The sequence below is a fragment of the Alosa alosa genome, chromosome 9 (genome assembly GCF_017589495.1).
Source record: "Alosa alosa isolate M-15738 ecotype Scorff River chromosome 9, AALO_Geno_1.1, whole genome shotgun sequence".
Lineage (NCBI taxonomy): Eukaryota > Metazoa > Chordata > Actinopteri > Clupeiformes > Clupeidae > Alosa > Alosa alosa.
The window spans coordinates 11,251,596-11,275,547 of record NC_063197.1 but is presented as its reverse complement, the minus strand read 5'-3'; the positions used below and the strand labels follow the sequence as shown (position 1 = coordinate 11,275,547).

General features: G+C 43.8%; 1 protein-coding gene across 1 annotated transcript in view; it reads right to left on the bottom strand.

Moving 5' to 3' along the window:
• ddah1 (dimethylarginine dimethylaminohydrolase 1) overlaps positions 1-23,475 on the bottom strand; it is a 59,972-nt gene extending 36,497 nt beyond the window's left edge. The window contains exon 1 of the mRNA XM_048252216.1: positions 22,957-23,475. Coding sequence (XP_048108173.1) covers positions 22,957-23,250 — 294 coding nt within the window. The 5' untranslated portion in view covers positions 23,251-23,475. The remainder of the gene's footprint in view (positions 1-22,956) is intronic.
• Between the last annotated feature and the right edge of the window lie 477 nt (positions 23,476-23,952).

Here is a 23,952-nt window from a genome sequence, read left to right as displayed (position 1 = left end):
GTAGAAGAGACAGAAAACAAACACAGAGGGATGTCTTTAGAACACATTTGATGCATTTTCCAGTCACAAATACCAAGTTCCCTTTCTCAATACTGTGAAATAGATTGCTGGGCTCTTTTACCATATAAGGTTTGAGATGAAAGTGCTGGTATTGAGGAACATATTTCTCCCAGCTGGTGAATCTGGTTTATCTTCTACGGTGCTCTGAATACTGCCCGGATAGTTTAAGCAGCTTTAGCGAGTCGAGAGAATGATGTCGAGAAGGCTGCTGACACAGCTTGTGAACACTTGATTCCATTCAGCCGATGGAGGGGAAAAAAGGTAGAGAAAGGGTGTGGGGTGGATGGAAAAGGGGCAAAGAATCTCTGAGAAAGAACTTCTGGAACATTTCGGAAATTCTAGAAGTGCGGAGCATTCCTGCTGTCGAGAAGTCCATGATTGTGTGTGATGAGGGGGGCGGAAGGGGATGGGGGTGGGATGCAGGTGGAATTTAGTTGGGGTTACAGAGGGCTTCTAATCTGACATTTCTTCTGCATTGATGAAGGAGACAGCGACATAACCATGACTAGGAAGTAGTTACTGACACACTCTACAGAGGAACCACAAAGGACCTCATCAGGGGCGTCCATGTCGAGCAGCTACCACTGATGTTAGACAAAGAGGCTCTCGCTCAACAATGCTTTTAGGAAAGTCATCGCTGACTTGTGTAATCCATCTTCATGAAGCTTCACTAGAACACTGACATAGAGGGTGTGCCAGCTGTATCTGAAAAATACACAGCCATAAAAATTCACCTCTGATGGTTTTTACTACGATCGTCATGGGCCATCGTGACATAAGATAAAGGTGAGTTAATCTAAATAAGAACAGGAAGCCATTTATCCCACTTCCTGATAACATCTCTGTAACAATATTCATCCCACTGCCAGATAAAATTCTCTGTAGCATTCTCTGCTTGTGTCAGATGGGATCACATATAAAAGTGTAGATGATGGGAGTGGAACGTTGCTACTGTTGGTTTGCGTCCGTCCGTTCCCACGCTTGTCCAACTCTCTCCCACTGATGGAAAACAAATGAGGAGACCGAGTTAATATTTCCTGGCTAAAAGGGTGGCACATACTATATTTCCAGACAAACTGCCCTAAGGGAACACCAAATTAAATAAAAATGAAAAAAAAAAAAAAAAAAAAAAATCAGGAAATCAAGATTAGGGATCAACCCTCCACTCCTACACTCATGGGAATGTTCTCACAGATCCAACAACTGTCTAAAGATGGCTTCATTCAGTGGCTCTATTTTGGGTAGTGGTCAGTGTCGGTATGTGTGACGTGTGTGTGATTGTAAAAATATTGTGTATGTGTGTGTGTATGTACTGTATTGTGCATGCATGTGTGCGTATGTGTGTGTCTGGTGTGTCAGCTCACTGGCATGGCGTGTGTGTGACTCAGCAGGCTGCCGTGTATCCATGGTCCGACAGGCATTTCCTATTGACCGTCTCCATATAGGGCTGACCGCGGCCACCTACAGATCAAGAGGGAACGATAACAACTGGTGGGTGTTGGGGCACAATAGACAATACAAAAAGTACTGAAGAATGTCTACCAACTGCCAAAGGAAACTATGAGACATAGTCAAAGCATGCGTATAGGACAAAGACGGAGTAAAGAGGTCTGCACAGGTCACAGTTGGCCTGGTCACTTCATTCTGACAGCTAAAAAGGCAGCAACAATCAAAGACAGAGCCAAATAGAGACATAACTCCACACAAGGACATAAACAGATGGATAGACGTGGCGATGAGACTAGTCTGGTCTAGTCGGCTTGATGTATCAGTTCAAATCCTGACCAATGTCCAGTCTGTCGCTTCCTCCTGGCTATTATCCTCGCTCTACACGCCCCCCTACGCACACACAGCGCCTGAGCACTCGTGCCTGAGCAGAAGCAGCTAAAACACCTGCAGTGGGAAAGTAGCTGCGAGGCCATTCCCAGACACAGTCCGCCCACGCTGCCCGGCACAGGACCCGGACCAGACCAGAGCAGACCCGTGGAGGCAGGGCGGTGCAACACTCACCAAGTCCAGACACAGGCCTCACACATGTGTCTGAAACCACCAGGAACAATAACAACAACGCTCTGAGCCGCCTGCTTTAATTGAACGTCAAGGGCTGTAACACTGGGGAATGTCCACAAGGAAACATGGCCTTGGCCTATTAATAAGACACTGCTCCATGTGTGTATACCCCCCTCCCCACAACAACTCCAACCAATGTGCCATGCAGACCCCTGAGGCCTTCTTTCATGAGCCGTGCCAAGGTCACACAAGATCACATGAGCAGAGGTTGGTGATGTGGACTCCAGTTCTATTTTTAGTCTGACAGGTTGAGCTACCTCCATAAATCTACACTATATATAAAGGTTGTAACGGTTAATGGTGTGGCAGCCTCCAGACAGCATGGTAAACACAAAACAGCAAGGCCCTGCCCAAATGATATGAGTGGGGGCACTCTTCTCCTATGTTCATGGTCAATACAGCAAGCAGAGAAAGATTTCAACAAAAGGCCTTAAGGACAATTACGTATTACTATTACGAAAGGCTAAAAAAAAAAAAAAACAAGAGGGAAAAAAAGAATTTGGATTACACAATGTCAATGAGTTGTTTGAGCAGTGAATGTCCTGGAACACAAAGCTCAAAACAAAAAACGAAAAAGCCTTTTATAGCACAATGATCCTTCAATGCTAATTGAAGTTGAAGTGCCGGTTGGTTCAGGTCTTCTGTGTTAAATTGGACCCAGGGCGGGGAGGAGGTGGTGGGGGTGAACACAAACTATTCTTCATTCACAAGGACCCCAGATGAACTCGAGGAGCGAGTTACGGCGTGGAGCATGACCGCCCCTGAACGCGCCTATCGACCACTGAGAAAACCAAGACCAAAATGTAACCCCCACCCCCTTCAGATCACAGCATTGTTGTGCTGCACTCAGCCCGAAGGAAACTTGCACTCTGGCCGGCAGCCCTAACGTTCTTATAAAACCCAATGAACGTTGTTATGATTTCTGCCACTTTTTATTTAGGAATGTTCTCCGTAAACTCAGCTTCCACCCACCCCCATCGCTCCTGGAACTCATTGTTGTCCCATGCTGTGAGCTCATAGGAACACTATGAGAGGACTACCCTCATGGAACGATGACGAGGGAGAATGTTAGCTTAAGGAAAATATATTTTTGCCTAAGTCAGGGGAAGTGACTGCCAGAAAGTTAGGCCACTGAGTCGAAAAACTTCCTCCTATTCACAACCTTTTTCCAAATGACCATCATTTTTCCAATTACAAAGCTCTGAGTCTGCCGTTCACAATGCATGACAATTATGGGCATTCGTTTTTGACTGCAGGCCTAAGTGATGAGCTGAAATCAGCAGCCCTCTGGCGAACAGTAGCATAGGGCCAGTGAAAATAAAAGAGACAGGATTCGATCAATTTCTCCCAGCTCCTGAATACACTCTGCTTGCTTCCCTATTATCCTTGAGAGAGAGAGAGAGAGAGAGAGAGAGAGAGAGAGAGAGAGAGAGAGAGAGGACATGACTTGGAAGAGTGGGTGGCTGGGGATGGGGGCCTCAATCATAATACACAATCAGAAGTATGCAGGCATACCATGCACTACTCAAAATACTCCACACCTTGAAACACTCGGCAGACACACAATGATGAATTTCTTAATATATTCAGAGCAGTTACCACTGGAAAGAAAAAAAATAAATGGTGTCTTTCAGTGAAGGGCAGGGAAGCACATTTGGTCCATACAAGGATAGTGAGGCAGAGCCCCAAGGACAAGAGAACGAGCCCGTCTCTTGAGCTCATCCCGTGGGGCACATGCATCAGTGGTCACGTTCCTCTTGTGGTGAGCCATCCATACATGGGCAGATAATCTGACCACTCCATTCTTGTGGTTAATTGATCTGAGGAGGAGGGTAAGATGATTACGACAAGTCATCAACAAGGTTAATGTGGTGAGCATGTGTGTGTGTGTGTGTGTGTGTCAGACCCTTAAAAGGCCACAAACCACTGAGCAGGTGGAGTTTTTTGACATTCTAAATTATGGCATTGGAAGTGAATGTCATTCTGGGGGTGGCTCCCAGCTGCACGACATTTCTGACATTTAGTGGCTATAATTTCTGGATTTTGAGAACTCTTTCCTCCCAGCTCATTTATGCCCATTAAACGGCAACTCTGGCTTGACATCGAGTCACACTAATGCACAGGGGGCTGTCAGCCTCTCTAACTTTAATGGTTTAAACATCTATACAAGTGGCTTGTGTCACCATATTTGTCCATTTAAAATTGCCATTTAATCCTGCATATGAACTACAGAGGGAAAAAAAATGAGATTCCAAATGCTTTTTGGCTACTTTAAGGAAAAAAAAAAATCACCAATACGGCCTTATAAAAGCAGACATGTTGTCACAGGAAAGCTATGTGTGAGGTGTATTATGGAACTGGCTTGCAGGCTCTGGTCTTGTACTCGACTCTGGCAGGGGACAGGTGTACTCTGGGAGGAATATTCCCTGCCAATCAGACAACTGCGTCGGCACGCTCCACTGCACTCAGTAGGACCCAGTGAGCGAAAGTGACAAAAACAATAAAACAACGGTTGCAGACTGTGACCGAGAATTTTGTAGATTTTGAGGCAAACCCTCCAAAAAATAATCCATTAAAAATAAACACGGCAATAGCCGAGGACTGAGTATGCTGGGAGAATAATATGCTTTTCCAGCAGGCATGTTTCTATCATTATCATTCCTGGAGTGGCTCATGTTTGAAGTCAGTGGGCTGTTGAACAGCGAGCTGCATGCAGAGGGGACAGCACAGAGGGCTGATGGGGAAAGCAGGCGCTCAGACTCCAGTAAGGAGAAAAAAAGAAAAAGAAAAAAAAAAGCACAGAAAAGAACGCTTCCTTCCATTTCTGTCTTTGTCGTTTTCATTTCTCTCCACGTTCTTTCCGCATCTCCATGATATGGCAGGACATACGGTAGTGAACGAGACACTAATGGTCACCCAATGTGTGTATGTCTGTGTGTGTTTGTGTGTGAGGCTGTGATGGTGGTCTCCACAGTTCACTAGCGTAGTGATGTCATCTCCTTCGGCTCCCAAACTCTGGTCATGGCCTGGAAGGCGTCCAGTGGTTACCGAATGTGGTGGTGGGGTGATGGGATGGGTTTGGAGGCCTTGTGGAGTGAGGGGTCAGTAGATTAGAAGGGAAACACTGATGTCATGCCGTGGCAATCTCCGCTCGGTCTACAAAAGAGCCGACAACATCTTGCTGATCATCCACACGCATGCCAGAGCCAACTAGTGTGCTGTTTATAGACGATGATGGAAGACACCCGGCCTTTAAATGTGTGTGAGAGCAAGAGTTTGTGTGTGTGTGTGTGTGGATGTGTGTGTGTGTGCACGTCTGAGAGTGATGTAATGCTAAACCTGTCAGCATACCCAGTGGCGGCCCTCTGGGAGTAGATGCATGTGTCTGTGCCTGTAATTTGAGTACCAGAGGGACCTCATCAGTTCCATGACACACAAACCTCTACTGAAAGACTGGATGGATGACTTAGCTTAGCTTAGCTTTAATTAAACTGTGTCTTCATGTTGCTGAAAGCAACAGTATGTGAAATAAAATGCAAATAGTCTTTATATTATTCTAGGGCTGTGAAATGAATCAAATTAATCAATTAATCGTGATTATGACTTCAAACGATTACAAAAACAACATCATAGAAATACTGTATAATCATTATTTCCCTACATTCAGTTTCATAACAATGCTCTCCTTTTGAAAATAGGTGATAGTTCCAAAATCACTGAGTAATCGTGTTTAATAATCGCAATCTCAATGATGAACAAAGTAATCATGATAATGATTTTTCCATAATCGAGCAGCTCTATATTATTTAGCTTTAATTTCACAACATTAAGTACAACACTAGGAGTCAAATACTCTCAACAACTGATGTATTGCTAAGCTTTACAGCACGTTGACCATAATTCCAGGCCTTTGAACCTAGGTGTTTATGTGTGTGTGTGAGTTTATGTGTGTGTGAGAGTTTATGTGGTGTGTGTGTGTGTGTGTGTGTGTGTGTGTGTGTAGGGGGGCATCTGTACACTGTCGGGGTCATGCATCATAACCCACAATGCAAGCGTCTATTTAAAAAAGGTACAAACATCCAATCAATCCACCTCACATCTGTTGAAATTAACTCCTCGGAATGTGTTCTGAGTGAATGACTACTGAGCAAGAACAGTAAGCATCTCTTATTTTTTTAAACATGCCTGAGAAAAGTCCATCTCTGATTTAGAGCATTACTGTACATAGTGTGTGGCTATTGAATCAGCATGAAACATGTTTACTTTCTTTGTCATTTCCAGAGAAGGGAAGATTTATCTTTGAATTAGACTTTGCCCCCCCCCCACCCCCACAATAAAGAAATAAATAGTCCCAATTCCCACTCATACTGATAGCTGTTTGATGCTAATCACTATTGGCCTCATGTGAGAATGAAACATACTGTAAAGTCTGGCGATCTTCATCTTCTGCCTTTGCTCAAGTCCCCCCCCTCCCTTCCAGGCTACAGCGCTACCACTGCTCTACCACACCGCAAACAGTGCCGTTTCATATATGCCCAGTTGCTGAGCTAGCTAACTCTCTGATTAAGGAAACTTTTCAATAGTCTTCAAATTGCAAGGTTACAATGGCAAGAAACCATAGCTAGTTATCTAGCTGATGTAACTTTTCATTGATAAAATCATAGAAAATAGTGCCTGTGTTTGTTTCTTGGCCTCCAAAGTACTAGTTAGATATACTACTAGTTAGAGGTACAGTTAGGTAGCAAGGATAGCCTGATCAATTGGCATGTGACCTAAACTATCACCAGAAGAAGATTTTTGCTGGCAATACTAACTCTCTTCTCTTATAGAGGCTCACTATTCATGCTCACTATTCTGTCACACCATATGAAGATGCACATACGTTTGTGGTGACTGAGGGCTAAGTGAGATTAGCAATTTCTTATCAATTAGAGATTATTTTTTTTACAGTTTACAGTGTTCAAGGTGAGTTTAGAAACACAAAAGTAACATCACATGGACAAGCTCCTACTCGATTCAAGCCCAGTTTTGCTCAGGCCACTGTGGAACCACGATGTGTTGTGCCTTAGTCAGACAATTAGACAGAAAAGCCGGGAACTTCCGGTGTTTTCGCCCTAAACAACCCCAGGCCTGCTGACTGGCAGGAGTCATGGCCTAGGGCCTGGGGGGCATAGCTGTTATGACTGGACGGAGGTCCACTGCACCACATAGGAAACCAATGCCAATAGGAAACAGACACACAGGTCCGAGGCCATTACTGGATATGCCAGGGTTGGAAGAATGCAAGTCACCAGCAGGGAGTCACTCTCTTACACACACACACACACACACACACACACACACAATCTCATACATCTACAGGCCCAAATACAACCGTATACACATACACACAGACACCCCCAACACACACATCCAGAGAGAGGGGGAGATGTGTGTGTGTGTGTGTGTGTGGGGGTCATATCCATGCCCAAACAAATAGGCCTACCTGCCATAACTCATACACGTGTGCGTTTCGTTACTTTCAGCGCCAGCAACTCATGGCTGTGGCTTTCTGCACACATCTTGAATGTGGAAATGAAAGCTGGAGATGCAGTGATGAGAGCCTTTCAGAAAGGGGGGCTGAGGGATTAGTGGTGGGGGGGGGGAGGTACCCCTGAGTTATTACCTTACTGAAACCACAGGACCAGAATGAGCCTCTGTCTCCAGTCCAAGCCCATGCGGTTCCGAGGCACGAGAGAACAAACGTGATGTACTGTATTAGCGGGATAATGTATTTCCACTCCGGCTCCGCAGTCGGGGTCATGGCTCACCATCACGGAATGTAAAACAATAACAGGATTTTCCCTTTCATTATTGACAATGTACTGGGAATGCGACAGCAGGGCCCAGGATCACACCGACTCAAAGGTACATTTTTTCATGCAAAGCTACAAACATTTGGGAGAGGCACAGACAAAATGTGTTGGAGGACGTCTGGCTTGCTTAGACAAAACAGGGGGATCTGTTTGGATCGCTTTCATTCACACAATGTGTGAACTCCCACATAGTGTCTGTTTTACTTGCAATTAAATTCATCATGAACAATGTCTGTAGTCTAAACTGGTAAAGGTCTACGGACCCAAATATTGTTCATAATAAATTAATACTGTAAGTGAAATAGACAGTGTGTGGGAGTTTTATAGGAGTTCTATGTTCATCGATCCATTGGTCTTATCCAATGCACCTGTTAACTAAAGAGGTGTGGAAATGTTTTTTGTTCGTGAAATGAGTGAGCTGTCTGAAAGACAAGGCCAAGTAAATCTTGCTAATGGAGAATACAATGTTCCTGACATTAGTACACATGGCACCAGTCAAGTTAATTTGCACAACATTTTCTCCTTGCCTACACACTGTAGTGCTTAAGGTTTAAAACTAGGGCTGTAGTTGGTTTGTGCTATTTTGAAGGAAAGTACATACAATTCTCTGATTGTATGTACTTTCTTTGCGAAGCTGTACATTGTATGTACAGCTTCGCAAACTTAAATATATTCATCTTTACTTACTCCTCTATGACAGCAAGCTAAATAACTTCACTAACTTTGGACAAAACAAGGCTTTGAGGACATAATATTGGGCTTTGGGAGTCACTGATTCAACATTTTTTCATAGTTTTCTGACATTTTATCGATCAAACAACTAATCGATTAATCAAGAAAACAATAGATTAATCTACTTTGAAAATAATCAGTAATTGCCTATTTAAAACATAACAATTATTAAATGAAATGTCCCTCACCTACACACACACACACACAAACAAACATACAATCGTACACACAATCATACACACAAAAACAAACACACAAAACCACCACTCATGCAGAATTTTGACTTGATCCATCATCTTTGGCTTGATAATGTCTGGGCGTTGGTTCATTCACATCTCTGCTGTACATTTGCTGATGGTGATATTAATCCACTGAATCACTCTGGCCTTTGTGTAAATATGCCCTCGAGCAGAGGTTGATGGCAATGCTTAATGTCCCAATGCAAGTCGACCTGAAATTAAAGCGCTTGTTGTCACTGTGAGGCAATTGGAAAGGTCAGGAAAGACATTACACATGGGCAATCACCGAACGAGTGTACAAAAATCCCTTCTGTTCACCTGCCAAGTGTCTTTTAAATGGGATTTCAATGGAAAGTTGGGCGGGCAATTTCCAGCCGAGCTGATTGCCCGGCCGCTAATGACACAGGGAAACCTCACTCTAGGAACCAACTAGGCTATCTCCCACCAGCTGTGAACAGTTCAGAGGCATGTGTGTGTGTGTGTGTGTGTACGTGTGTATATTTGTGTGTGTACTTGTCCAAATGAGTATGCCTGTGTGGAGACTACGGAACTTACTGGAAGTCCAAGTCAGCCGACAACTTTCCTAATTTGAACTTCAAAGCAGGCATTTCTCTTTTCGTTGTGGGTTTGAAAGCCACGAGGCAATTAGATGAGTTTATGTGGAGTGTGAAAGTCGGAAACGCTTGTCACTCTGTCACGGCCCATTTCCTCATGACGCCAGATGCTGACCCGTGTGGGACCCCCCCCTCCTCCTCCTCTCCCCTTTTCCCTGTTTTGTTTGAGCACTAATCCAGTGCAGTAATCCTGAAATAAATCCTAATGAAGGGGTTACGGAAGCGCATCAGGGTGTCCAACAGGGCATGCCCGCACTTATCCTGGACAGGATCAAGAGCCATGATGCGAACAGGAGCAAAAAATCATTAACAACTCAGTGGAACAAAATCTCTCTCGCTCTCACTCTCAGTCTGTCTCACTCTTTGTCTCTCTCTCTATCTGTCTGTCTCTCGCTCTCTGTCTCTCTCTCTCTCTAAAGCGATGACTAACCTCAAGCTGTAATGCAGTGGTTCGGTGCAAAGACAGGCCAGGCTGAAAGGGGCTCCATCAGGCTGTGACCTGCTGTGAGCACACCGCCCAATAAACACGCATGACTGGCGTCGTCCACCCAAGACTTACCATCGCCTGAGGGAGTAAGCCTTCTTACTCGAGTGATATGGTGTGCTAGGTATCAGATAAACTCGTCTGGCAAGTGCAGAAGACAAATTCACTCCAAGTGTTGTAATACAACGAGAATGAATGAAGACGATGAGAATTGGAGGACAGAAACAGGCATCGTTTTGGGATGATGGAAGCACCCCAGATGCAACCCTAACCTTTAATGAAAGGGGGAAAATACGAATAGGAATATAAAAGGTAACAGTCCCTAAAGAGCCCTGATGTCTTTTTTTCCACACTCAGTGCCAGTAGAGCACCTCAGAGACCCTAGTCGCTCCCCCCCCCCCTCCCACCACTCACCTCTTCTGCAAAGCTAATTGGTGGAAAATTAAACAAACATGCTTACTTACACAATGGAAAACAGCTTATGCAACACAAGCCAAGTCATTCCTTAAAATCCACAACATCAACCTTGCCCCTTTCCACCTCTAATCTGCAGAAATCCCAGCTGTGGCCCACCCCACCTCACCTCCAACACCCCTCCCCAGCCTCGCTCAACCCTCGACCTACACACAGCGTTACCTCTTTACCTTGGAGTGTGTGTCTGATGGGATTAAGGGATGATATCTGGGGGAACACCCTGGATTAAAACACACGGCGTGCTCTGTTGACTCACTGTCACACATCAATCGTCAAGCTTCGCGCTATCCGGAGGAGTCATCGAAGTGTCAGATGGGGGATCAGATAAGTTCAGCCTTGAACATGTGCTGTCAGCCTCTGTTAAAACACAGTGCAGATCAAATCCTGGGAGGGCGGAGTAACTGAGTAGTAGCCGATGGTGAAGTCTGCTCCTGATGACTCTCTTGGATTCTCGGATTCTCTTAAGACTTTGCGGTTCTCCTAGGGTTTTTAGTTACCTTCACTTCACAGTTAACAGGTGGTAAAGATCTCAGTGAGAAAGCTCATGTCCTGCCATTACTGCCATTACTTGGACTGAAACGTCAACAGGACTGTTTATTTACAGGAAGGTAAGAGTAAAGTCTAGGGTATTAACCGCTACTTCGCAATTTCCATTCTGGAAATATTGCAGAATACAATGATTCAAGTACTTGTGAATTTAAAAAGAATAATCAAAAACCCCTCATTTCACAATGGCCTTACTTGAAGTTTCACTGACCAGTGTCTTTAGATCTCAGTTACTGAAGCTTGTGCATAATGCTATATTGAGGCCTCCAATGAGCCTTGCAGCAATGTATGACACAACTTTCAAACCATTAACACAGTATGCCATTTCACAAACTATCTCCATGTATGTTTACATGCAATGGGCATTGCCTGTTTTCATTATGCCCAACATGTATGCAGAACTGCCGTTCTTTCATTATGTTAACGGATAACTGTTCAAATACAGATGTGGACAGCCAAGCTGATGTCCAATTGATGCAAAGACTCTTAGTCACATGACTAATAAACTGAGTCTTGAACTTGAAGCAAGGTTTAACAGTAAGCAGAGCACTATGCTATCCATTACTAAAAAGAGGCCCCTTCGCCTGTACGCTACAGAAGAGATGAATGGTGGTGTTCTAAAGGCTATGTACACTGAGGTTCCGTGGCGTCCTACAGTGGATGTTTGTCAGCCCCTGAGCCCGAGGCTCAGCTTAGACGACACCTGGGGTCCTCTTCACACCCGACTCCCAGGTTCTGGCTGTGGCCTTAGCGTGAGAACGAGGGGGAGAGCCGGGAGCTCGCGCCACACTGTGACGTCCTGGCCGGGGTCACCTGGGCTGCCCCTGCCCCTGACACTCTCTATACATTCTGGCACCCAGCCTAAACATTCTCACTCTGCCCCTCACCACACTGTGGTGGGAACCAGAACATCTGCAGTGGCCCCTGTTCACACACAAACACACAGGCACACACACGCATGCTGGGCAGACACACAAATACAAAGAAATATGGCCATATGGACAGAAATATGCAGGCACATGCACATGCACACACACACACACACACATTCTAGATCAACACAGGTTTTCTCAAGGACACGTGCACACAGTTACACACAGGCCCACACTCACTCCCTCTATCTCTTTCCCTCTCTCAGACTTCTCTTTCTCAGATACACAAACACTGTAGGACACGCCTTGCTTCCTGCCACAGCCAATAACCTCCAGTGCCTTTCCAATCAATCATCACAACTGCTCATAACAGAGAGACCTACAAATGGGCCGTCACATGGCACTCATAAATCAGTGGCTTGAGTCCTGCAGTGCACAGCCAGCTGCATTTGACACGTAAAAAAACACGAGCACTACTGTGCAGCCATTTGCTTAATTGGGCCAGAATAGAAGTCTTATTTTAAAATTCTACCTGAATACCTTCACAGAGGTAGAACTACAAAGGAGAGAAAAATGTGACTGTGTAAAAATATATATAAACTTCTAAAGAGATGTGACAGCTGGATGTAAGCTGATTAAAGTTCATCCCTCTGGGAGTTCCGCATGTACATTTTTTTTGAACGCTCGTGACAGTGAAACCTGGCATGTTGAGTGAGGTCGCTGTGATAAATGGGTTGATTGCCCGATCAGGGCAACTCTTTTTACTCATTCTGTCAAAACTTCAAAGACAACGAATGTGCCAGCGTGTGCCACCGCCTGCCTGGTTGCTGCCGTGTGACATCATTTACATCAAAACATCGTCGAAACGCAGAGGCGCAATTCCGGTGACATAATAAAAAGCTGACGGAGCAAAGCATAGAAGACAAGAGACAGAGCGAAAATAGAACACAGGAAAAGACAACAACAAAAAAACCCTCAACGACACAATGGCCGCTCATCAGCCAAATTACCCAGAGCTCGCCAGTGCTGCAACTACCCAGGAACGGATTTGGCCCGAACCTGCTCTGGATGTGGCTCAGTAAGCTCCTAATCAGGTAGCCTAACCAATGACTCAGTCATACGGTCATTGAGCCTAACACAATACTGGACAGAGAGGCTGATTATGTTTGCAATGAGCAGCAGAAGTGCACAGAACATTAGATTGTGGCCAGCAGGACAAATGCAGTCCATTGGACACACACCCACACACAGCCAGTGTCTGAACAAACAGCTGAGAATGTGGCTCATTGAGCGCCTGCTTCCACTACTCTGCTCATCTGTCACATTCTCTCCTCAGTGGGACTGGAGTCCATGTGTGACCCTGACGTGCCCAAGACTGACCACTCACCTGGGGCACCGCGTAGGCAGGGATGGGCAGTATTTATGATACATGTATTTAAAATATGTACTGTATATCAAATACAAAATAGTATTTTGTAATTTGTCTTTAATTGGGTTGAAGAAAATAAAGGATTTGTATTTTTCAAAATATGCTATAGGTGTGTCTTTTTGTAGTTTAAAAATGTTTTTTGGTAAAACAAATACTTTTGGTGATGTGATAACAGTGCAATCTAAAAGTGCAAAACAATGAATGTAGCCTCTGACTGGTGACTTTCCCCAGACTTGTTGTGATCAGAATATTGAGATTCAGGAAGATGCAAGATGAGTTGTGTAGGTTGCTCACACACATAATATACTCCCTCTCTCACACCAACCCACTCACTCAACCACATGGTTACTCATTCACCCACACTAATAAGATTGCCTGTTTTTGGTAGAACTTTGGAACAACTTTGCCTGTGATGTGTCCTTCAAAGCTGATGATACACATGGCACCTTTCTGAGCAATGTTGCTGGGAGCTGTTCCTCAGTATTGCTGTTCTGGCATGTACCCTTTGATATTGGCCAACTTTTCTTGAGAACTTCGCCTGAGAACATCAGCAGACAAATTAACATGATCATCCAATTGGAACACAGGGAAGCGGTTATGTGGTTGCCCTGCAGCATTACTCAAGAAGATCCCCCCCCCCATTTGGGAATAAATTAAGAGCTTTTCTTAAAAAAGGATTATGCACCAAACCTGGACACGAGTTCTAACAACTATACTACTCCACCCCCACACACACACACACCAACCCTTGTCTGAACCCTCTGTGGAAGATGTTATCTGACAGAGAGTTGAACCCCAGACAGATGGTGACATGGGGTCGTGTTCATGTTGGCCGAGCCTTGGCGAGCACACACAGAAAAAGCTACACGCTGGAAGTCATGTGACCCCCTCCAAGGTGAGAAGGAGTTTATTATGTTTTTGCTCAGAGGACGTGTGTGTGTGTGTGTGGGGGGGGGTATGTGTTAACACAATGGCCTGAAATTAAGAATTTCCATGTAAACTGATGTCACCTAACATACAGAAGGAAGTGCTCTTGGAAAAGTGCAAAGGAAAGAAAGGAACAAAAACAACACAAAAAGGGAGCTGATCAAATGTAGATGTTCTTCAGGCATGTGTGATGCATCTGGGTCACACCGCAGTGCTGTGCTACGACTTCCTGAGAAGTAGTGCTGGGGAAGGAGGGGGGCGTGATTTAGTCTAGAATTGGAACATTTTGCTAAGGATTGCACTGCATTGCTCCTTTTGACGTGTACTCACATTTAATATTATAAGTCAATCTTCTGGAAGATAACCAACATCACAAAATCAAATGCTATGAAAACATATTTTTGAGTGAAGGTTCCATTTTAGTTTAAACAAATCAACATTTTTTCCCTCTGGAAAGGAATCTTCAGGCAAAATAATATACTGTAAAGAAACATTTTAGATGCATTATTTTGCAATGACATTAGCACAAACTGCAATGAATCATATTCTGCTGTATTCCTGAGCTTCCAATCAGTCGCATATGTGCCATCCCTACAAAGTGAGCATGGCGCTGGATGTTGACAACTGGCAGCGAGCTGCATGCCAGACTAGGCAGACTGTGAGCTGATGGTAGCGGCACTGTCGCGGTGCCTGCTGGCAGCCTGGCGCTGGACTAAGTGACAATGAGAAGTGGCATCACCATGGCAGCGGCAGGGTGCTTCTGCTGGGGGGGGGGGAGGGGGCAGACTAGCGGACCGGCGCTAAACGCCCAGTGAGACTTAGATGAGGCTATGTCTGCACGCACGCACGCACGCACGCACGCACGCACGCACGCACGCACGCACACACACACACACACACACACACACACACACACACACACACACACACACACACACACACACACACACACTATGACTGTGAGAGTGGGTGCTGGGAGCCTTGTGGCTCCACCATTGCTCAGTGACTTGAAAAATGGCTGCGTCAATACTGGGGCTGAGGAATTGGCTTTTACAGTTTCCCATCAATTAGGATACTACAGGCAGGCAGGCAGGCAGTCAGTCAGGGACATGGAAAGTTGAACAGCAAGGTGATAAGATGAATGCAAGCATGAACCTAAGACTCCCATTCAAGTATCTACAGGTGGCCATGTTTTAGCAGGTCTTGTTTTTTAAGACAAAGATAAGAGAAACAAAGAAATGTTTTAAATGTTTAAAGGTTTTTAAAAGCATTCAACCAACAAAGATGGCTTGCTGCTTCTTACATTTTTTTGTGAGGTGCTGGGTGGTCTAAACACAGAGCGCAGATAAGACTATGCGTCAGGAGTGAGAATCTCAACTCCCTTTCAGTCTGAGAATGGAAAATGGAGCCTGACGGAGCTCAGGCAAAAGAACATTCCAAGCCTTTATGTGCTCCTGTCAGCCCAGATGTACAATGACAGTCACATCACAGACATCACAGTCTACACTCCATCAAACAACTACATGCAGAATGACGAAGGGACCGCGCACGCACGCACGCGATACAGTTACAGATGAAAAACCATCGACAGTATAAACTTTAGGAGGGGACAAATGAGGGTACATACTCTTCTATACTAAGCCAAAGTAACAAGCATCCAAGTCTACAATCACCCCGTCCCCATCCAAAGACAAATGAATCTGAAGATAGCACATGCTATATTCTTAAATAAGATTATTATGCATCAATATTATGCAATATTTAACAATACTGTGCCTCATTTGACCCCATCAGTCAGGACATTACTTTAGTCACCGTGGACGTTTAAGAGACGCACTGAGAGCAGGTGTGTGCTTTGAGGGTGAGATCGGCCTGGATCACAGCGAGGGGCTGGACGGGATCTGGGTCCTGATCTGGCCTGATCTGTGTCAGGCCCGGCCATTCCGCATCTCAGCTGCTGTCAAAGCTGGATTGGGCAGACGTGACCTGAACTACAACGTCCCCCTCAACATCCTGCCGTCCCCCTCAACATCAAATAATACACGCAATCTGGCCCACCGAGAGACTCAGACAACCCCAGCAGACCGGTCCCGTCAGAGTCTTCCCCCGACGTCTGTGCCCTACTTCCTGTGCCTACAGTATGGGGCAAAACTGGACTTACACGTACAGAGACATGGTGCCGGTTTACTGTGACCTGATTGGGTCGAGCCAGGCGCGGCATAGGTGCTTTATAGAGCAGCCCAAAGAGGGTTGAAGGACGCAGGAGGAGAAAGACAGAGAGAGAGGAGAGAGAAAAAGGACAAAAGAGGAAGCAAGTCTGAGAGAAAGAGTTAAACATGTGGGTTTTCATCACATGCTCTCTCTCTCACACTCACTCTCTCTCTCTCTCTCTCACTCACTCACTCACTCACTCACTCACTCACTCACTCACTCACTCACTCACTCACTCACTCACTCACTCACTCACTCACTCACTCACTCACTCACTCACTCACTCACACACACACACACACACACACATACATACACACACACACACACACACACACACAAATGCAAACACACACTTACAAAACATAGGCAAGACACTAGGGCCTGTGTTGTCTGGCCTGAAAAAAAGGTTGAAGGTTCATTGGGTTAAAGTGCAGGAATCTGACACAGACAGTCGGAAAACTAAGATGACCCCAGAGCGGAGCGCTTCGAGACGGTCACCATTTTGCACACGGATGTCAAAGCCCCCCATACGGAAACCGGGCCGCTTCCTCCCAGGAAGTCTTACAAAACCAGGACAGAAGAGAACGTGCATCTGCGCCCTGTCTGGCCATAACAAAGCCCGCCACTGTCTGGTTTATGTTAAGGTAGCAGGGAGCGGCGAGACAGCAGCGGAGAGTGTGTTTATACTGAGCAGAAAAGCGTCTGAATTTTTAAGAAGATCCATCTGCTGCAGGTTGCTGATATTGGCGAGGGAGTGTTTCACACGTTGTGAATTTTACTGCTCCGACTGCTTTCCCTTTGCCTGACATCATGTGAATGAATGAACCATATGGCACAATGAGTACAAAAATGCACTTAATGGAAAATCATTTCTCTCAAAAAAGGAGAGAAGAGCTATGAAGACAATCAATGGTAATAAATGAAAAGCTACTAAAGTGAGCTGTCAGTCAGTCTGTTGTTGTGTCTTCTGAATACACCACACCATTCCATGACAAATTAAAACTAGAACAGCACAACCATTTATAATATATAAATGGGATTTTTGCCTTCAATCAGATAAGACAGTAAAGAGTGACAGGAAGTAAGTGGGAGAGAGATGGGTTTCTTATCAGGAAACGACTGCAGGTCGGATATCAACCCAAGTTCCAGTGAGCACTAGGACCCAAATGTGGTACAGACGTTGCAGATGCTTATTCCACAGCTCACCCAGCACAACCATTTCCAAATGACACATAAGCAGGTGACAAAAACACAAAACTGAACCAGTAAACTGCACCTACTGAGGCATCTTGGGAAGCATCTTGGAGCACTGCAGTTAATTACAGGATAATTACTTATTAATAAGAAGAGGAAAAGGAGGTAGAGATGGAGGTATTAAAGGGTATTTTATTGCCCCAATGAGGCATCTCATATTACAATGAAATCTTGCGGAGCCTTCTCCAGTGTGCAACTCAGTGGGGAGAGACAGACTGATATGAGAGGGCTGCTTTCAGGGAAGTGCTCATCATGCAGAAATGTGGTGGCGCCCAGTGGACCATGGCAGCCACCTGATAAACACTCCCCATAGTCAAGAGAGTGAGTGAGGTCTATCAACTCCTCCAATGGAGGCCTATGAAAGAGGAATCAGATAAGACCACAGCAGATGTGGGGGGAATACATTTTGGTGAGGTGAAACTATCAGGAAAGCAAGAATTGAATTAACTGTACCCCCCTCTCTCCAGCCAAATTCATTATCTTCATTTAAATACATTGATGATTGACATTTTATTTATCACACATTTCATATACACAGCCGTTCAGCAGTCACCTTTTGATTATTCAGTCCAAAAAAGGTCTGTTGGCCTTGATCTGCTCTTAGGCTGAAGTCCATCAAAAAACAATCAATAAAGTCCCCCAAGCATAAATCCATTCGCTCGACAGGACTAATGGATCAGAAACACATTAATGGATCCAACCTGGTGAGCTGCCAGAAAAGCCCCTATTCATAGGATTAAAATGTATTTTCCACATCCAGCAATGATTCTTAATGGGCTCTGTGTGCTTACCGGTAACTAATATTTATTACCTGACAAAATAGATAAATGCATTTATTTAAATAGCAGTCAGCCTGTCAAAAGTTGTGACCACATAATTCACTTAAAATACACTTCAGCCCCACAAAAAAAAAGAACAGCACGCTTCTGCTTAACAATAACAGACCAGTGTGATCCAGTGACTAAATAAAGACAACTCTATCATCCATATACATCGTCCCAAGGCAAAGGTAAAACCCTACCCTAGCAGCTGCCCTAGCTTTGATGGGATAAACATTACTATGAGAGCAATGAAAGTTAGGATTAACACTAGAGAGATAGGACTGAAAAGGCATTACCAGGTAAAACCAGGGAAAACCTGACCGTTCAGACAGACGTTATGCTGTTTATGATGATGTTTAATGCTAAAATATTCAAAGAAGGACCAACCCTGGAAGGTTGTCATCACCCAGGGGAGATTGGAGGAGGGGTGTAAAACACACATGACCTCTGATTCATTCATCGACAAAGCCTAAATGACATGCTACACTAAGCAGAACAATCACCACCATTACACAGAGAGAACAATGGGATTTGATTCAAGTTTCAACAACGTTAAGGTCACCAATATTTATTGTACTGTTCAACATACACAGTAGGCCTACATTCATATACAAGACAGAGCACATCGTTCAGCACTGCATATCTGTTTACAGTTTAAATCAGCTTCTATAAACCAATTCAAATTACCTCGGTCACTGTGTGATGTGATAACGTTTTGGGTTTATTGAACTATATAACATGAGTTATTGTGTTGTGATTTATGATAGCAAAACATTGATATACAGATCGTAATAAGAGGCATATTTGGATAGAAAATGATAGCAGGGTGAAACATGTTATTGAGCAACCAGTAAGGTGTAGCTCCTTGAGGTGAATGTTCAATTGGCAAATGACCATCTCCATCCATACAGGATAGCTAACTAACAACCTGCACTGTATAACCTGTTATTTCAACATCCCTGATTGCCCTCCTTGGTCTCTTCGGCTTGACTGAGGTGGTGTGAAAATGTGTTTTAGCAAAACAAAACATGAACCTCACGCCTGGGCATGACTTCAAAGTTCAGAAATAAAATGTAACAAATCAGCAATACTTGAACCTATGAGGACAGATGCCAATTCTCATACACCCAAAACTAATGTACTCAACCAGGGCGATAAAGTACATAACACTTGGGCCTCCAGAGAGGCAACACTTCAAATAGTTTTTCAAACAACATTAACAGAGTGCAAGTCAAAGTCCAAAGATGGCTGGCTTCAACAAGTTGTTCAAGACTAACAATCAAGTCTAGTGAGTCCAAAGTTCCTTCACCAGCCTTATCAGGTTTCAAAGCCTTAACTGACCCGCAACACATTAGCCTAAGTGTATTCACTCTGCTGTCTCTCAATGGTAGTCAGGCCTGATAAGTGTACAGTCCATATTAGTGGTTGGTGTTTTGTGAGATTTCCACAAGACATTCCAATTTAGCAGACACTAATGGCAATTGTGTACTTGGAGCTATCAGCATACGTCATGTTCAGCAATAGCATAAAAAATACATTTAAGTGTTTCTGTGCGAGGTCATGCTAAAACCAACTTAATTAGTAGCAGCACACAAATTAATTGGGAACACAATTACAGGGGCACTGTCCAATTACAGACAATAAGGAAAAACAAGCCCAGACTCACACACATACTGATACACACTCTGGGGATATGCAGTGCTCCCAGCTATAATCAACCATAGACTGGAAAAGACCTGGTGACAGATTAATTTCATAGCAGCCACTTCGCTTTATGTTAATGGGGGACAACTCCATTACCATCTGATGCAGCTATGCAGAGGCTGTAGTGAGTAAAGCAAGTAGTAGCTGTTCCAGAAAGCTACTGAATGAAACTGATACATTCTACTGAGTAAACTTTACTTTAATCCTGAGAGAGAGAGGCTACAACTCAATATTCATTTATTTTTCTCAAACTACTTCAATGACATCTTTGTGAGCAGACAAAAAAGATAAATGTTCAAAATCAATTTCAAGTTAAATGGAGAGCTAAAATGTAACTGGTGTGGGCCATAATGGTTGCCTTGTAGCTGAATGATCATTTAATACTAACAGAGATGCATGCCTAATGAAACACAATGCGACATGTTCACCAAACATAAGAGCTGGAATTTCAGACAGCGCTTTTATAATCACGTGAACCATTTAAAAAAATACTTAAAAACACACTAATCAACTGATAACCTCATCTTGATGCTAGCCCTGTCCAAGGTACTTTAATAAAACATATTTTACGTTTTTAGAGTTTCCATATACTTATAGGGTTATACAGTATGTTCTGGCAGAACCCATTTAGTACAACAGAGTATTAAATATTCTCCCTAAATCTATTATTAATGCAAGACCAACAGATGGACTCAAAGTTATGTCTGGGGCCCTAATCAATATGGGTCTCATTATACCCCACCCCCCCCCCCCAGTCTTTAGATCCAGTCTGCTGCAGAGTAACGCAATTTTGTACTCCAAATTGACTTACAGTACAATAGTCATCAGATTAGTCAATCCATCAATGTGGACAGGGAAAGTGGCTTGCCTGCAATGGGCATTTAATTGGGAATTACGTAGGGAGAATGAATGTGGTGCAGTTCTACACTCCCGTGCTATATATGGATGTAACCAAAACACAAAGATTTCACAAAAAAATCTACAAATCATGTTAGAAATGTCCGGTTTGGTCATACTTTTAACCATATGATTACCATTGACCAGAAGACCAGAAGTTCTTTTTTTTTAGGAAACATTCTGCTGAAGATGACAAATTGAAATAGGCATTACAGTGAGGAAGATGGTGATGACATGTTGTTATTGGTCCTTAGACCTTATGGATGTAAGTTTTCCTCTGTACCACGTTTTCTCTTTTTACGAATATCATTAAAATCATGTGCCTACTGGTAATTCCAGACCTTCTAAAAAAATGTATGGTATTCACATTGTATTTACATCAATAGACCAGTGTGTATCTGGCATGGTGGGATCTCCATTACTGTGTTACAGATGAAACCACTTCACACATAATCCCTGATATTGACACAATAGAGTTTCACTCTGTTAACTATTCAAAAGTTTTAAGTCAGTCTGTGGGGACTGTCAGTGGCAACATCATTCTTGCTTTTTAGCTGAACAGGCAGACCGATGAGAATTTTCTTATCCCTAGAGCCAGCCACATAGGTGGAGATTGTCAAACACACACACACACACACACACAAACACCCACCCACGGGATCAAAAACGCACCAGCACAGCCAATTAGGCAGTCTGTTTGTGAGGCTTCTGCAAATGATTCAGACGTCTGACTTCTCAATAAATAAAATCCAGTCTGGTGGGAATGTCTATTGAGCCCACCTAAGAAAAACACACGGCTGAACAATTATTTTAAAACCCAACTCAGTTCCCTAAGATCAGTTTCTGTGTGCCTCCAGAAGAGGATTTCAATCAGTGTCCATCCTGGTTCAGGAGCCAGCATTACAGAAGCCTAAGCTTCTCTGTGCCATGAAAGTGATTTGATTGGACAAGTGAAATTTCAAATCCCCATTGATCTTTGCATCAAGGCATTAGACAAATCAGTGGACCATCGGTGTAATGCACATCGGTATTGGGGGGGGGGTGCTATTGTTCCATTCATGCCTGGCCAGTTGGCCAATTAAAACACGTATTTAGTCAGAGCTGTAATTAGCCCACAAAGATCCTCTTTTATTTCAGCAATCTCTACCGACATTGGAGAGAAGTATAGGCTATTGTGGCAAATGGTCAACCGGCTTTTACATGAAAGCAGTGACGAGGTGTTGCTGTCAAACCATGTTGTTATCACTCATGTAGCGAATTTTCTCAAGTGACTCATCTAAGTGCACTCCCACGGTGGTTTGCATTTGTTTTAATAAGACTATTAGGTTATTAAACTAGAAACTGTCCGGTTTATCAATACATGAATACTTAAAACAAAGATGGGAATATACAATATAACAGGAAGCGCCGTTTTACGATACATGTGGATAGTTTTGGCTCCATAAGGTGAAGCGGTCAATGGACAATGGTGCGTTTCCCCAAGAGTGACCATATCTCGCTCTCTCGAAGGGCGTTGCCTGGAGGATTACAATTTCCTTCATGTGAATTCTGTAGCCTATCAATTTACAATTGTTACTGCCTGTTGTGTTACTTTGGATAAGAGGAAAATCTTGACAATCATTGAAACGTAGGGTAGCCTGCCATTTGTCAGACAAAGTCAAGCAGCCCCACGACTCTGTTCAGTAGCCGGGGAAGAACCAAACGTGACAATTACTGAAAAAGGCACCTGACCGGTTGCACGCTTGAAATAATACAAAGATTTACCTCTTTTCGTCTGGATTCAGCTCCTGGTCTGGTAATCAGAGCGGTATCACCACAAACCACGGCAGCATCCTCCACAAACACACAGTCTGGCATGCTCTCGTCAGCGGGTAGTTCGATCACTTCCAGACCCAATTTGTGTTTAAGAACCTCTACATAGAGTTCATGTTCCCGTTGGGCTTTCAAAAGGTCGACATCTAACTTATTTGTCCTCAGTGCTTCTTTCGCCAAAGATGTAGGGACTGCTCGAACAACGGCGTGAGTGAAGTTACCAAAACCTGCCATCAAACCAGCCATGTTTGCTTTAGAAGCCGTTAACTCTAACGCTCAAATTTAAACAACAAAATTGAATTTTACGCTCAATGCTGTTGTAGCCGACCGAGTAGCTGTGGTTCTATTTGTTGGTTTTCTCTTGCTTTCTTTTGATTTTGCAAACTAACTGACACCCTCACTTCAGCAGATTTGCAAGCGAGTAGCAGCGCTCTGATGACGCGTAGCAACAAACTATCACGTGTAGCCTACGACTGTATCAATTCCCACTGAACCGCATAACCTGGCAAGTTGCAACTTACAATATACAAAACTGTAACCAAGATAAAGCGTAATCAGGATGTTACACAGTAACATGCTTTTACATTCGGTTACGAAGTTTATTGTCTTAGTGCCAAGTAGTTTGCGTGTTTCTGACAGATGAATGAACGTGGTCCTAAACTACTCAGTTGCACAGAATGTTTTAGTCTAACTTTCCATAATGCCTCTTCATAGTAACTTCCATTTATTATTTTTAATATAATTAATAAACCCCTATACCAGACTACATTCTCAACCTAAATTAACAAAGTGGTGCACATGAACAAAGTGGTGCAATTAATTCATGTCATTGCTACAAACACTCCTGTATTCAAGAAAACAGAGTAGCCTACAGAGATCATCTCTCAGCCTTGGTCTGCTTCAAAGTCAACAAACTAATTTATTCATAAATCATTACTTTATACAAGC